Here is a 17,236-nt window from a genome sequence, read left to right as displayed (position 1 = left end):
GGCTTTGTCTACACTGGACTTCCGTCGGTAAAACTTGTGTCGTTCAGAGGTGTTTAAAAAACAGCCACCCGCACGACAAAAGTTTTACCAATGAAAAGCACCGGTGTGAACAGTGCTTTGTCAGCGGGAGAGCTCTTCTGCCAACAAAGCAACCGCCTCTTGCTGGGGGTGGAATTTCTTTGTCGGCAGGAGACCTCTCACCTGCTGACAAAGAGCGGCTACACCATGCATCTTTTAGCGGCACGGCTAAAGTGGCACAGCTGTGTCGCTAAGAGGTGCGCAGTGTAGCCATAGCCTTAGCTTCTACTAGGCTGCTAACAACTGTGCTAGTTGTGATGCTTTGTTTATGATCTGGATACTTGTTCACCAGGAACGCAACATGAGGCTAGAAAATCATTTCATACTAAGGCAGTGATACCCAGACCTCCATTGCGCAGGACCCAAATTAGCCATCAGTATGACCTAAAAGAGCCACAGCAGTGTGAATTAACGGTTTCCTTTACTATAAAAAGAAAAGGAGGACTAGTGGCACCTTAGAGACTATCCAATTTATTTGAGCATAAGCTTTTGTGAGCTACAGCTCACTTCATCGGATGCAATGAAGTGAGCAGTAGCTCACGAAAGCTTATGCTCAAATAAATTGGTTAGTCTCTAAGGTGCCACTAGTCCTCCTTTTCTTTTTGCGAATACAGACTAACACGGCTGCTACTCTGAATCTTTTACTATAGTGCTAGATATTCATAGTTAAACAATATGACAGGGGAAATGTTTAGTATATTATTCTCATAGCAAATAAGTTAATAACTTAGTGCAAGTTGATAACTTAATTGGTTCATAACATAGTAAAAGCATCCTGAGGGGTTAATAATTAAGTCACACAGTGTTTTCATATCATGTGCTGCAGAGGGCCACAGGAGAGGCATTAAAGAGCCATTTGCTGCTCATGAGCCACAGTCTAAGTATCACTGTACTAAGGGATCTAGGTCAGCTAGCAGAAATCTTTCAGTCACTACCAACCTTGGGGTGTATTTGAACTGAGATCCTGAAGGCAAAAAGCGTACCTCCTTGACGCCAATGAACTGTGAAGCAGGTCATCATATTTTGCAGCTGGCCCAGACTTCCAATGGTATTTAGGTGCCTAATTCCCATTGATTTGTATGACAGCTAGGCACCTAACTATCTTTGAGGATCTGGACCTCTGTCATTTTGTTTCATCAAAGGACTGGAAATTTTGGTTTAGGAAATAAAAATAAATAGGTGCATCATTCCTTCCCATTTAAATGCTCTCCCATAGGGACTCCCATGTACACTCTATTCTAGTCTATATAGGCTTTTATACCACACTCACCACTAGGAGTAGCTGAGTGCATTCCAGTAGTGCATTGAGAGATGTAACTACACATCTGTCATGTGTTGTTTGTTCCTTCATCTTCTGCCTAAGAGAAGAGGCATGTGCAATGGAGTGTTTTGTTTTGGTAGGTGTTGGCTTTTTTAAAATATACCTGTTGCTATGTGTTTATGTGAGAGAAGGAAAGGTCAAAGAAATGCGCTTTGCACTTGGAGCAGAACTGATGGTCCTTAGTGATGGTCCTTTGTGATGGTCCCTTTGTGATGGTCCTTAGTTCCTAGGGGGAGTTCATGCCGCAGTTTTGACCAGCCCCAGAGAAAGTTTTCTTTTCCACACAGATGAGCTCTGCTCTCATTGTTGAGAGTTTCTTTGTGCCAGAGGAGGGTAGAAAAGGCAGTGTCATGGTATGTTCCCATTTTGTGACTGGAAATGGTCTGCCTATACAAATTACTCTTAGTATAGGGCCCTGCTGAGGTATGTAACCCTGTAACTGAAAGGAGATATCATTCATTTTTCTGTTCACTGCAATTTTAAATAAATGCCTGCAGCAGGAGTAGTGGCAGAGGCAGCTGCCATTCTATGTTCCAGAACAGATGAAGATTGTTATGTTACCAGATAATCTGGGGGGTTGTCAAGGTTCCTCCCCCACTCTGAACTCTAGGGTACAGATGTGGGGACCTGCATGAAAAACCTCCTAAGCTTATCTTTACCAGCTTAGGTCAAAACTTCCCCAAGGTATAAAATATTTCCCCCGTCGTCCTTGGATTGGCCGCTACCACCACCAAACTAATACTGGTTACTGGGGAAGAGCTGTTTGGATGCGTCTTTCCCCCAAAAATACTTCCCAAAACCTTGCACCCCACTTCCTGGACAAGGTTTGGTAAAAAGCCTCACCAATTTGCCTAGGTGACTACAGACCCAGACCCTTGGATCTTAAGAACAATGAACAATCCTCCCAACACTTGCACCCCCCCTTGCATTTCCCCCTGGGAAATGTTGGATAAAAAGCCTCACCAATTTGCATAGGTGACCACAGACCCAAACCCTTGGATCTGAGAACAATGAAAAAGCATTCAGTTTTCTTACAAGAAGACTTTTAATAAAAATAGAAGTAAATAGAAATAAAGAAATCCCCCCTGTAAAATCAGGATGGTAGATATCTTACAGGGTAATTAGATTCAAAAACATAGAGAACCCCTCTAGGCAAAACCTTAAGTTACAAAAAAGATACACAGACAGAAATAGTTTTTCTATTCAGCACAATTCTTTTCTCAGCCATTTAAAGAAATCATAATCTAACACATACCTAGCTAGATTACTTACTAAAAGTTCTAAGACTCCATTCCTGGTCTATCCCCAGCAGAAAAAAAAAAAAAATACAGACAGACACACAGACCCTTTGTTTCTCTCCCTCCTCCCAGCTTTTGAAAGTATCTTGTCTCCTCATTGGTCATTTTGGTCAGGTGCCAGTGAGGTTACCTTTAGCTTCTTAACCCTTTACAGGTGAGAGGAGCTTTCCCCTGGCCAGGAGGGATTTCAAAGGGGTTTACCCTTCCCTTTATATTTATGACGGGGTGCTTAAAATTGTCAAACTGGGGGCATAAGTATCATCTTATACTTTGATTTTTAAGATCTTTGGGACAGGGATTGTCTCTTTGTACTGGGTTTTACACCCCCTTGCACAGTGGGGTTGTAAGCCATGAGCAGGGACACTAGATGCTACCAGAGCACAAATAAATAATACTAATAAATAGTCTTTGAACCTTAAGCCCCACCCTGGAATGTTCCAAGTCACAAAGGATTGAAGAGAAGCCTTCCTGCGTTTGTGAGAGCTACAGGGAGGGCTTGGGAGATCAAAACAGAGAGGAAGGCTTCTATCTTGCCCTCCCTTTCTTTGGCATGCCCCTAGCTGCACCATGCAGCCATAACTTGGCATATGGGATGTCATCATTGGTCAATGGATTCATTTATTGATGTACAGTACATAGTAAATTAATAGTGAATTATTGTGTTTAATTCAATTTTAAGTAGAGGATACACTGGACATTAAAGTTCAGCTTCTAGGAGGATTCCTGCAGAAAGTGAAAAGCAAGTGCTTGTAAAAAAAGAAAAGAAAAACATATTGCATGTCTCCTCTTTAAATGTGCAAGTACTCTGTTTTTTGCCCACACCTGCCGCTTTCTGAATTAGATGGGAAAGGGGCAGGCAGGACCATTGTTGTGCGGCCTAGGAGTTGTGTTTGCCCCATTTTGTGGTCAGTAACTGGAATTTTCAAAAGAGCCTAAGAGCCAGGTTTTTAATGGTATTTAGGCACCTAACTTCCACTGAGCATCTGGGCCAAAGTGGTTTAGGAGTAGGGTTGCCAACTTTTTAATCGTACAATACCAAACACCCTTACCCTGCCCCCTGTCCCACTCCTGCGCTGAGGCCCTGCCCCTTCCCTGAGGCCCCACCCCCTCACTCCATCCCTCCTCCCTCCGTCACTCACTCTCCTCCATTCTCACTCACTTTCACCATGCTGAGGTAGGGGCTTGGGGTGCCGGAGGGGGTGAAGGGTGTGTGTGGGCTCCAGGGTGGAGCCAGGAATGAGGGGTTCAAAGTTTTGGAAGGGGCTCCAGACTTGGGCAGGGGGTTGGGGTATGGGAAGGGTGAGGGCTCTGTCTGGGAGGTGTGGGTTCTGGGGTGAGGGCGGGGATAAGGGGTTTGGGGTGCAAGAGCACGCTCTAGGCTGGGGATGAGGGGTTCAGAGTGAGGGATGGAGTGAGGGCTCTGGCTGGGGGTGTGGGATCTGGGGTGGGGCTAGGAATGAGGGGTTTGGAGTGTAGGAGGGGGCTTAGGGCTGGGGCAGGGGTTGGGGTGCAGGAGGGGGTCAGGGCTATGGCTGGGGGTGTGGGCTCTGGCATTGGGCCAGGGATGAAGGGTTTGGGGTGCAGGAGGGGGTTCTGCATTTGGGGCTGGGGCTGAGGGGTTTGGAGTGTGGGAGGGAGTTCCGGGGTGGGGCAGGGGGTTGGGGATGGGAGAGGGTGAGGGTGAGGGATACGGCTGGGGTGGGGCTCTGGGATGAGGCCAGGGATGAGGGGTTTGGGATGCAGGAGGGGGTTAGGGATGCAGGCTCCAGGTGGCGCTGACCTCAGGCGGTTTCCAGGAAGCGACCAGCATGTCCCTCTGGCGCCTAGGCATGGGGGGCAGGGGGATCTGCATGCTGCCCACAGGCTCCGCCCCCGCAGGCCTACAAATATTCTAGCAAACCAATGTACTTGCTGGAAAGTAAATGGAAACAGCAAATTTTAAGCAAGTGCTAGAAAATATTTGTGAAAAGCAAATTTTGAACACATAAACTTGAGTATTTGCTCTGATTCACATGCCTGGTCTGCACACCACAATTAGGTCAACATAAGGCAGCTTATACTGACTTCATTATGTCAGTGTCCATATTACAGTCTTGTCCTGCTGATGTAAGTTCCCTACTACACCGACATCATAACTCCATCTCCACAAGAGGTCGTAGGGCTTATGTCAGTGTAGTTAGGGAAACCCAGTGCTTGTGTAGACACTGTGTTACTTACACTGGCTGTTATCGCTCTTGTCAATTTCACAGCTCCAGTAAGATCTGTGAAATTGACAAGAAAGCTGGAACCTAGAGCCCAGCTACCCCCTGCTCCCTGGAGAGCTGGGTGGCTGGACCCCACTCCCAGCTGGAAGCGAGGGTGAGAATGGACCCCGCTCCAGGTGGGGAACAAGGAGTCAAGAAGTGCACTCCCAGCGGGAACAGGGAGCGGAAGGGCAGACCACCAGGAACCTGGTAGTCTGTGGGGCAGCTGAGCCAATGTGACTTAGCGTTCCTGGGAGGGAACTGCTAGCGTAGCTGAGAGACCAGGCTCTCAGGTCCCCACACTACCCCTCTGAAGTCGGTGGAAGCGCTCCTGGTGAGGACACGCACCACCGACCCAAGGCGGGTTGTGTGGACATGCATCATCACAGTAATTACTGTGGTGGCTGTAAACTGACCTAATATAGGTTTAGTGTAGACATACCCTAAGAGTTACCCTTATCCATTCTGAGTACAGAAACAACACCATGTGACCTGTGTATCCAATCAAAATTAACCAACAATAGATGTAATTTCAGACACGTTTAAGAAACTGCTTGTGAGCAATCTACAGACCAACAATTATTCCTAGAAATTATTTGATGAATAAATTTGAGAAAAATCATCATCTTGAATAAGTTTCGCAACCAGAAAAAAGGGCTAAGCTGATTGAATACATTATTTGGTGCTCTCTAGTGCGCAAGGACCAGTTTAGGGTATTAAACTTAGAACTCAGGAGCAATATCGCACCTAGAGGGAAATAATAACAATGATTCCACAACCTGGGGAACGGCCAACAGAAATGGCAGGAAATTATTTTACAAGACAACTGAATTTCTGCTGACTAAGGGAAAAGAATGAGGTCACCGAATGAAATGACAGAGAGACTGGTGACTGCATGCAAGTACACAGAGACTATGATGCATGTGCTGTTCCATGATGAGTGGCTCAGATAAGATGACACTAGTAAGAATACCTAAAACTTACTGTCAACAGTTTTCAGTAAACACAATTTTACACGGGAAACACTTTTTTTATCCTATGACTCTTATCTGCACTGTTTGTGTTCTTTAAAGCTATGTCAAGGTCAGGGATGTGGGCTTTGTTGGGAAGTTGTAGTATTACATCAAACAGAGCACACATAAACAGCTGCCCTAGTATCACTTCATTGATTACGGCTGTCTTAGGTAGTTTTGTTCTGTTCTAAAGTAAGTAAACTACTTACATAGTAAAAGATAGCTAGAGCTTGATTCCTCACCACCTTGACCCTGGGGCAGTCATTTAAACCCATGCAACATCTGGTTTAGCAGACTTTTACCCTCTCTGTGCAGAGGTGCAAGTGAGCACAGAAGATGGAAAACCGTGGAGAAGCAGGCCTGTAACTTTATGCGCACCAGCAACTGTAGAAAAAAAATTCCTCAGGATACTGTATAATTCATGGTTTTGTTAATTAGAGGTGAATCTGAACAAATCCCAGATCCAACTAATAGAAAAAAAATTGTGATCTGGCTCAGGTATTTGCTGCTGTCTCTTATCTACATAATAAACCAAAAATAAAACTCCAAGGACCTGAAACCAGGGAATTTGGGAAGAATTAAGATTTGAATCAGAATTTGGCAGATCAAACCTATTGTCGGTAATGCTCAACTAGGAGGGGCATTATCATTTTCTTCCTTTAAACCATCCACTCAATAATGTAGTCTAGAAAGGGTTGCACTTTGTTGTAGTGAAAGTGCTTCACCTCTTTCCATGCCCCCCTTTTGCTTCAAGGACTTTGAGATAGGAATTAGGATTGGTAAAATACGTGCTACCCAGTCATTTGATGTGCAGGAGATTCCTGATGCTGAACAGTCCGTAGTTATACTCAGTTCTGTGCAAAATAGTCCACTTCAAAGCAAAAACATATATGATCTTTGGGTTTTTATCATTTCCAGTAACTAGTTTTATTTAAGAGAATTTCACAAAATTGTCTTTTTCCTCACCCAGCAGACTGCCTGGGGATTCCTTAGCCTCTTTCTGTGCTAGGTTTGCAGGTGGAGAAGAATGTTAAGCTCATGAGAAAATAAGCATCAGACGTGGAAAAGACACAAGTGCTGTGTTTTTACCATGGAACTCCTGCACCAGGGCTTTGGGCCAAATTCTGCTCCTATTTCCATCAATGTAAATCCAGAGTAACTCTTCTAAAGTCACTGGAGATATTCTGGCTTACAACTTTTGCAAGTGACTAGTGATTTAGAGTGCTTTGATTTTGGGGTACGCAACTGAAAACACTTAAAGGAACCAGATTTTCAGAGGATCGGTGCTTAGCATTTTCTGAAAACCAGGCCTCGTCAAAATATGTCAAGCTGAGTACCTAAGATTACTAGTCACTTTTGAAAATGTAGCCCTCCAGCTGTAAATGAGGGATGTCAAGACATGACCAAAGGACACAATGCAAAACAATTCACAGTACAATGCATCTTTATTTCACTTTCTTTCATGCAAAATGTATCTCAGCATGTTTTCAGGAGCAGGGGGGAAAGGAATTCAGTTTAAAGAACAAAAAGGAGACCATTTCACACACTGCAGCAGCTGGCTTTACTGAAGAATTTGCTATTTCAAATCTAGGACATAGTGCAAATGCCATGATAAATTTACTTTACTGTGGTACAGCAATAAAGGTCGATTTCTTTTTCCTTTATTTTAGTGACAACCACTGTATGCAAAAGAGAAGACAAATGTTGTCAGATGAGATCTGAGACAAGATGGGGAAGCAAAGTGGCTGAGAGATGCAGGAAAGATACATTTCTTCTCTATCTGTTTGACAAGCATTGTTTTCCCACAACAGCAAGTGCTCATGGCTGAGAGCCCCCCCTTAACTTTCATCAAAGAGCAGCAGAAACTGAGCACATCCACAGGAAACCAGCCCAATCTTGGCTAAACACTCCTTCCAAACAGGTTAATGATATGAGCTCCTACGTGCATGCGTTCAGTAGTCACCGGATCCTGATAGTTTTATTGCCTTCGGGGCCTCTCGCTTGGTATGTCTCTATCCTCGTAACCTACAGCCACATGACGAAAATTAAACAAGGGGTTTTGTGTTTTTCCCCCCTCCTTCATTGCTCTGGAGCTATTAGGTCAGCTGCTTCTGTGTCAAGAGGTCCCCCCTCCTCCTTTTTACATTTATATCTTTATTGAACGGGGGAGAGACCTGCATGGGGGCGAGAGGGGCAGGGGGTCCGAACTACCAATGACAGGATGCTTCTCCAACCCTCCCGCTCAGATAATAGCTAACCTGGGGTTAAAGATTAATAGGCAAGCGAAGCAGGATATAAAGGGCCGGGCTTGGGCTCGCCCGTGAGTCACCTGCCTCTGCAGCCCGCGCCACTGGGTGTAGCGGGCCCGGCTCCTCACCGCCATGACCAGCAGAAGGGCTCTGATCTGCGGCTGCTGGCTGCTGCTCCTCGGCCCACGCCTCGCCTCCGGGGCCGCCCTCCAGCCGCTGCACTGTGCCCCGTGCACGGCGGAGAAGCTGGCGCTGTGCCCGCCGGTGGCTGCCGGCTGCCCGGAGAGGGCCCACCAGCCGGGCTGTGGCTGCTGCCAGACCTGTGCCCTCCAGCTGGGGGAGGCCTGCGGGGTGTACACAGCGCGCTGTGGCCACGGGCTCAGCTGCCAGGTGCGGCCAGGGGAGCTCAGACCCCTGTTTGCCCTGACCCATGGGCAAGGGGCATGCCTGCCAGCAGCAGATGCAGAAGGGATGCGGATGGCAGAGGCTGCAGGTATATCTGTTGGATCATATTAAAGAAGTTCTGTATTAAAATCACAAATGAGTTTGATTTCCCCATAGTTTAAATTCCAGGGTATTACTAATTAAGAGGTCTCTTGGTTTTTGGTACTGTTTCTCTCCCTCTAGGTGTGAAACTTGCAAGCTGCTAATTGCGTTAGTACATTCTAAGACAGAGTCTGTTAATTCTTTGTAATGACAACTACTCACAAAGAGAGAGACTCAAAGCAATACTCTGTAACAATAGAAACAGCACCCAGAGACTCCCCGCCCTTTTGTTGTATTAACAATTGTGATTAAAATAGAGATAGAGGATGTACGTGGATGGATGCTTGGTGGGGATAATAACTGAATGATCAGGGAAGTGCCAGCCTAAGAATCCAGTGTCCATCGGCTGAAGAAGGCATCAAGTGGAAATAACCAGAGGACCCCCCCCCACCCCCGGAGGGCAGACTGGAATCCACCCAACAGCCTCAAGAATGGGAGAACCAAAGAACAAGATGACATCTGGCAGCACGGAGCTGTCAGGAATGTGCCATCTGCTGATTGATTCAGCAACAGCATGATGAAGCAATTCCCATAGACTGACATAGGAAGAAACTCCTATAAAAATGGACTCTGGAAAGTGAGAACTTTGGGGTCTGATTCTGCAAACCAACTTCCAGGAGCATCAGATAGGCATCTGAAAAGGCCCTGCTCCCTCCTCATGTCCAGGCCACCTGGCCAGTGGCTTGGCATGAGCAACTCTAAGGCTGGTAACTATGATAACAACCTTGCAGAACCTGTGTGTGTGTGTGTGTGTGTGTGTATATGAATGAATGTGTGACTAAATATGAGATTGAATGGAATGTTATAGCTCTAACTAATGGCTTACTATGATTCTTTCTATATTCACAATAAATGTGGTATTTTGCCTTTTCCCTTTTAATAAGATCCTGCTGGTTTTTATTTTATTGGCATAACATATCCATACTGTGTCTCCCTACATATACTGCAGGTGTTATGCCAGCCTTCTTATGGCAGGTGCTATACAGAACTCAAGCCTATCCGCTGTTGATAAAACTGTGGGAACAGGGGGTGCATGGAACAAGCAGTGATAGAAGGAGAGCAGGGGTGCTGCTGATGGAAACCATAGATTTGGTGTTTGTCATTACTACTTCAAACCAGGGGAGTGAGGCGGCACCCCTAGTTCCAGCACCACTGAAGGAGGGGGCATTGAGGATGATCCGCTCTGGTTGAGCTGGTTGGAAAATTTAGAAAAGTAAAAAATGTAGATGCGAAACGGGGGTGGGGGAAGAATCGGCAATTTTTTCTAGCAAAATTTTCCCACTCTCCCTGAGACGCATCAGACACGCTATTAAGGTGAGAAGGCAGGACAAGGGAGAAACCAAAACATAGGTTGTGAAAGAGTCAGAATCCGCTATACCTCCTTGGAAAGGGATTCAGAGGAATCTATTGATTTTTGCTTGTTTAGTGTTAAATGGTCATAGCTGACCAGGTCAGAAACGCATGGAAAAACTTGATTTGAACCATAACAAATGGTTAGATGGTAGTGGATATAAAATTTTTGCACTGAGAGCAAAACCACTTACAGTTGCTCAAGTGTTACAAGGAGAGATGCATTTGGATAGTATTGCAGAATTTCAGCAATTTTTGTGATTGAAATCCTGGTGATTTTACACTCTTCCCCCTCTCTCCCCCCCGCCCCCCAGTTTGCCCAAAATATTATCACAGGAAAAGTACTTAGTGCTATTTTTTTCAGTTGTTTTTTTACTGTTTAAGACCCTGATCCAATAAGATACTTAAGCATGTGCCTAACTTTAACCATATGAGTAGTCTCAATTAGTGTTAACAGCCTCTGTTGATTTCAGTGGAACTGTTCATGTTCTTAAAGTTAGGTACAGGTACCTTGCTGAACCATGGCCTGAGTGCTTCATTGTTTGGGCTAGACCCTGTTTATTTGATCTACTACATGTTGGCCAGTTCTGTTGCCTATCTGTATGAATTATTTTGTTGATGTTTTAGCTAGGCCCTGGAACTCACTGAAACATATCATGAGTACATGTTTGGGGCCATCCCTTTCAAAATTGAAAACCACACCTCCTCACACTACTGAAGGCTCCAAATTGGTTACAATTTCGATTTGAGTGTCCTGTAGTTTAGCCCACCACCTGCACTGCATACCACTGTTGGGTGAGATCATTCGTTTCTAATAGTTTGCATCCTAAATGGTAACAAAATAATTGGCTCGTGGAAGACTCTCTGCCATATTTGTGCTGACACAAATTTATGACAGGAGTTTATTTTGCTGCGATACACAAGTATAACTCCTAGGTGAGCTACTAGAATTAATGGGCTTTTCTTAGACTCATTTGATGGGTTTGGTCAAATAAATGCAGAAGATTACTGTATCCTAGATTATTACCTTAATGGTACTGTTGTTCCCATATAGACTCTCTGGAACCTGAGGATGCACCTCCAGAAATTACTGAAATAGCACAGGATCAGCAGTTCAACTATCAACTGTTTCCCATTGGCCAGGACAAGTCTCTGCCTTGGAACGCCATCAGTGCTTATGAAAACATGAAAGCAAAGAGGATCACCGAACTAAAGAAATGGAAGGAGCAGGTGGGTTCTCCTACAAGCTTTCAAGTAGCATTTTATTAATAAACTTTTGATTTGCAATTCAGAATGAAATGTTCATATGAGACTAGAGGCTCCATTGACTTCACATTATTTTGTGCAACCAGCCAACAGCCCTTTTCCTTTGGAATGTCTTGGTCAGGTGCTTAAGTGATAGACACCTTTTGCATTTACTTCTAATTTGCCTATCACTTAAGCCCCTACACAGAGGTAAATTTTATCCCATGATAAATACCTGATTATGTCATAGCTCTCCAGTGCCCAGAAAGTCCAGACACTGATAATGAGATACTAGCTAAAACCACATATATTTGCCTATTTACGATCACAATAAAATAGTATTAAACAGGTGCACATAAAACATTTAGGAAGGCTGATAATAATGATTCATTTCTACATTTGACACTGCCAGACTACTAAAATTCAGCATGGTGTGTATATCAGTAATTTAAAGCACCACTTGAGGGCACTAAAGAATAGAAGTTCGGAGGCGTCATCCAGAGTATTTGTATAATGTGGATGGAGCTAAACTAGATAGAGAGGTAGTATGGACCCAATCCTGCAACCCTTACAGTAGTAGTCCTTACTTGTACAGGCCCCAGTTCAAAGGAACACAGAAGCACATTCTTAGTCTGCTGCTATTCAGGACAGCATTTAAGCACATGCTTAGCTTTAAGCATTCTGTTTAAGTCCCATTGACTTCAGAGCTTAAAGTTAAGCTTTATGTTTGTTTTCTTAAGTGCTTTCCTGAATTGGGGCCAGAAGTGCTTACATGAGGGTTCCATTGTGTGAAGTTTTTCAGGATCACACACTAAGGTTATTTTTGTTTTGCTAAAGTAAAAATATTAGTTTGATCATAGCACCCCTATTTACCATTATTCAACATAAAACATGTAGGCTGTTGTTTAGTTCTTTGTTCATAAAGTTATGCTTTTTATTTTTTAAACAACAGTGAGAATTACAGAGAGTGTTACCCTCAATTTTACACTTTCTGGATTTTGTTGTTATTACGGATGTGACATGATCCTTTGCTATAAAATTACTGTCCAGTACATTTTAAGGATTGGTTGACAGCCATGTCCAATTGTTTAACTGTATTATAATTATTTGCAAAAATAAATACCAGAAAAGAATTGTTAAGTAAGAATCATTGAAAATGTAACATTTTATTATGTTTTGTGCATGTATCAGGAATAATGATTCATTTGACTGAATTTGCAATCTACTCCTGCGATGTCAATACAGTACATACAGAGGGCAACAAACATTAGGGTATACGTTTTTGCAAAAAGTCTATTCTGTGTACATTAAAAATAACACAGGAAACGTACATGCCTAAAAAATGTAAAGCCAGATCCTCAGATCCTTCTTTGAAATCAACAGGGCTATCCTGATTTATACCAGCTGATGATATGGCCAATAGTGTCTAACCATTAACATGATTATTTAGTAAGGGGAATGCATGGGAATTTAGGAACATAAATCCTCGCGTTTTGGGACAGAAAATAACCCTAATGACTAAAAGACAAAGGGCTAAATCCCCTTGAATATTCCATTTTGGTTCCTAGTGACACAAATGGAAACTGCAGGCAATGTATCCAAAGGAAGAATTCAGGCCCAAATTGCAGCTTCATCTCTTAGTTGACTTTATGCTGATTTTTATAGATTTTTTTTTTTTAAGTCAGCATTTATATTACATATATAAATATTCTTTCAGGGACCTTGCCAGAAAGATCTCTACAGGGCACTGGATAAATTAGCTAAAGCTCAACAGAGAACTGGAGAAGACCTATACAAATTCTATTTACCAAACTGCAACAAGAATGGATTTTATCACAGCAAACAGGTACTTTTGTTTTTATTGCCCTCTCACACTACTGTGACTAGTGGTCAGTTACAGCCACCTTTCCATTGCAATCACCCATCCCCAAACTCAGAGTTTTCAGTGGCTATATGAATTGATCGTGAAAATAAGAATATTGAGTTTTCAGATTTGGAGCAAATTGGGTTTCTTTTCTTTTTTCTCTTTATGTGTGATCTTAATGCTCAGATTGGCAGAAAAGGAGGCTGAAGTCCTCTTTTTATACATAAAACAGATGCAGTACTGAGCCCTTCCAAAGTACTTTAACCTCCTGCCTATCCTTAAACAAGTTCCAACTCTGTGCTTCTAATCCGTTATGGCATTCGTAACCGATCTACATTCACAATATGCTTTGTAGTCAGCATGGTGATTGTGTAGTAAGGGCTACGTAGAAGGAAGGAAATCTATGCACTGTGGGTGACATTAGGCCCCATGGACATCAGGTCAGGATTCTATCCTCCATATTTTGAGATGAGATTATCCTTCTAAGAACAGAACACAAAATACAGCTGTATACATTGTATATGGAAGATATTACTGTTCAGATTCATAAACAGTATAAAGAACAAGGAGTACTTGTGGCACCTTCGAGACTAACAAAAATTTGTTAGTCTCTAAGGTGCCACAAGTACTCCTCATTCTTTTTGCTGATACAGACTAACACGGCTTCCCCTCTGAAACCTATAAACAGAATAGTTAATCTGAAGAAGCTATTATGAGATGTATTACAAATGAATATTAAGAACAATCTACAAACTTTGGCTATTATATCAGGTTCACAGAAGTCTTGTATGCATGACCATGTACATGGGTTAAGTTCCTCCCCTTTTTTAGAAGAATCACAACACTATATTCAGATAATAAGAGTCCAGATTAATCTAACGTGGAAAGAATTCAGACTTTAGGCTAAACTCCATTCATACCTGCTTAGTCCATATCTGCCTTTTCATGGCTAAGACTAGCATGAATCTCCAAATTCTGGATGATCTGTCATGATTTAATATAACCTTGAAAAACTGTCAAAAAAATTTACCAGTCCATTCGAGGTCCCTTAAATTTACACCACACCCACAGTCTCCACTGTTTGCATTCCTGATTTCATCGTTCCCTCGCACCCCCACAACCAATCCCCCGCTCTTGCTCTATTCTAACACACAGTGACATGCAGTTGTCTTAGGCGCACCATCTGAAATCTTACTTCAGTGGAGTGAGAATCAAGCCCCTGCATCAATGTTCTTACTCCCAGCTTCTACACTCTGCCTTCGCTCCCCCTCCCCCAGGAGAAATGTATGACTCTCCGTTGGGAAGTTAGCAAGCTGAATTTTGCAAACTGCTTTAAATACCAGTAGGCTGCAAGATTGCACCCAGCATAGTTCAATTGGGGTCACAGGCCCAGTTGCTATATGGTTTCTAAAACCTAAGCCATGAGTGAGGAGGGTGAGAGGTTCTGTAAGAATAGGGTGTGATAATACAAAAAGTCTGTGCAGTGCAGCTTCCTGTTTTCTAGTTCTTGCGATTTCCAAATACTTGTGCATTTAGTTTCATCGTGTCTTTTTTCCCCGCCCCAATTATCCTAGTGTGAAACTTCGCTGGCTGGAGAGCCTGCTGGATGTTGGTGTGTCTATCCAAGGAGTGGGAAAAGAATTCCTGGATCTCCTGAGTTGAAAGGCGACCCTGAATGCCAACAGTATCTCAGCTCACAAGAATAAGACCAAACACATGACAGCATTTCCATTTGCTCATACGAAGACTGTTGCAGGGCCTGATCCTGCCATCATTTATGCCCAATTCACCAAGGTACTTAAATATGTGTCAACTTTAAGCATATGAGCAGACCCACTGTTGGTAGTGCTCACTCCCACAAGGCATACCATTGAATTCAGCGGAACTAGTCACACATGTCTAAGTGATTGCAGAATTGGGCCCCATAACCTGAATATTTTATATATATATATATATATATTATAATGAACTGCTTTTGTACTCTACAGATGCCATGGTATGTAAACCCACTGAATTATTTATTTCACAGTAAATTTATTTTTTGTGTCTGTGTTGTTAATTTATATTCTCAAACACTTCATAACTTTATATGTAAATACATAATATTATTGCTCTTAAAGATATGCATTTTTCTATTCTAGAATAGCACTACTAGTTAAACTTCAGTTGGAATAATACTAAATATCAGAGGGAAATGGCATGTAAAACTTGCATTTTGTATTATGTATTTATAGATTGCAGCTGTAAAGCTGAATTTTTTAGAAAAAAGCTGTTAGAAAAGAACAGGGTTAGGAACTTATTAAAAACGCATTTCGTTTGTATAGCATGTTGCTTTTCCACCTCTGTTTCAATGTCAATCTGTTTTGTTTTTTGCCTTTTAAGGAATATTGACTCTGGAATATATAGTGAAACACTGACAGGAGAGTATTAGTTTATATTTTCCAAACATATGCACTGGATATATTGTAAAAATAACAGGAAATATTGTACAACCTTTAACAGGTAACTTGTTCACATGCTGACATTGTCATGTTATTTAAGATGAGCTATTAAATAATTTCCTTTGGACACTGCTGGCTTGTTGCTTTCAGAGATATACTGTACTGTAACTCTAAGCTGTAGAGTCAGAATGGAATCCTTTCAGTGGAGCAGGAGTGAAACTGCAATCTACTCTGAGCAGACAAGCATGGTGGGCAGTATAGTTGAAAGCAGGTATCAGCTTGCAAAGAGGTCACAGGCCCCTTGTGCTGTTTGCTGGCATGTGATGAAAGCAGCAAGCCTCAAGAGGGAGTAGGATACAGGGGAAAAAAAATCACTCCTTAAGGATTCCACCCTCACCCCTGGGGAAGCAAAAAAGGTTCTCAATAAGGAGGGTGGGTAATTGCTCTCTTTCCTCCCTATCCTTGTCATAGCCCAGACAATGAAAGAAGCTCAGAATATTTGCCCCACCCCAGGGGACTTTTTCCAGATTAGATGTATCCTGCAGTCCAATCTTGTCTTTTCCTAAAGTTCTGTCTCCCTAAGGGCAATCCATTTTTCTTGTTGGGTTTTTCTTTCTCTCTTTTTCAATATCTTCTTGTACTTTTGGCCTGAGCGAACTGAAAGCCCAAAATGTAAGTTATTATAAAACTTCCTGGATAGGACAGCTGGATACATTCCCTGACCAAAGCATGCAGCGAGGCAGCGTGAGTGTGTTTGAGACAGTACAGGGACCTGCAGGATTGACAGTGAAATGCTTCCTGCACCAAATGTCATGCTCCCGTTCTGCAGCTCCATGGCTTGTGGGAGCAGCACTTCCCACCCCCTGAGTGAATGGTGCAGTGAGATCTGGTTTCAATCTACTTTATCCACTGCCAAAAGTGGAAGGGGAACCATGCAAATCTACTTTCCACTTAGAAACAGGCTAGAGAGGAGACGATAACCTTGTCTCAAGACCCAACAGTAGAGGAGCTCAGCATAAAATCCTCTGCAGTTCCTTGGAAAAGGCTTTAGGTTTGATGGGGGTGGAGAAGCTGGCTTAACAGAAAATCTTATTTGTTTTGCCTTAAAGACTTTGCATTTGCCAGGCGTTAGCTAGATTGATTACTGCCCCAGGAGTAGAGTCAATGCAGAGATGGAGAATATGCTGCTTGCATCTCCCCTGTTTTGCTGCTGCTCCAGGCCAAGAAAGACTCTATGCCAGCCCTGGGGCTGCCCTAACTTGTGCCTTCTGCTGCCATAGCTTTGCTGGGTTTGCAGCGACAGGGAATCACAGGCACCCAAGTCTGCTCCAGTCAGACCGCCTCTCAGCCATGCCCCACCCCGAAGTGGCTTGGCTTTAGTACAGCAGTGAATTTCCCCCCACTCTTGTTTTAACCCCCAAAGTCCAACGCAAGCACAAGTCTCCTCCTAATACTGGGCTCTGCTAAGTGTTAGGCAATGTTGCCTGTGCATCACTTACCTGGAGGGGTATCGGCAGCTGTGTCTCATAGTAGACTTTGGAGGGGTAGCAAAGTGGAGGGACCGAAAGATCAACAGCATCAGCTCTGC

At 43.3% G+C, this 17,236-nt stretch overlaps 1 protein-coding gene across 3 annotated transcripts in view; it reads left to right on the top strand.

Annotated features, from left to right (window-relative positions):
* Positions 1 to 15,750, top strand: part of IGFBP1 (insulin like growth factor binding protein 1) — a 37,454-nt gene extending 21,704 nt beyond the window's left edge. For 2 of the 3 annotated variants that reach the window (XR_012157421.1, XR_012157422.1), the window contains 2 exons: positions 7,624 to 7,874; positions 11,153 to 11,216. Coding sequence is in view for 1 of the 3 variants with exons in the window: in XM_073332757.1 (XP_073188858.1) it covers positions 8,335 to 8,695; positions 11,153 to 11,328; positions 13,061 to 13,189; positions 14,782 to 14,913 (798 nt within the window). In the remaining 2 variants the exon portion in view is untranslated. Of the gene's footprint in view, positions 1 to 7,623; positions 7,875 to 8,220; positions 8,696 to 11,152; positions 11,329 to 13,060; positions 13,190 to 14,781 lie in introns of those variants that run through there. The other variant, XM_073332757.1, reaches the window with a different exon arrangement.
* Positions 15,751 to 17,236: the final 1,486 nt, after the last annotated feature.

Source organism: Lepidochelys kempii, chromosome 2 (assembly GCF_965140265.1).
Source record: "Lepidochelys kempii isolate rLepKem1 chromosome 2, rLepKem1.hap2, whole genome shotgun sequence".
Classification (NCBI taxonomy): domain Eukaryota; kingdom Metazoa; phylum Chordata; order Testudines; family Cheloniidae; genus Lepidochelys; species Lepidochelys kempii.
The sequence above is the reverse complement of the archived record's forward strand: the minus strand, read 5'-3'. Positions and strand labels throughout refer to the sequence as shown.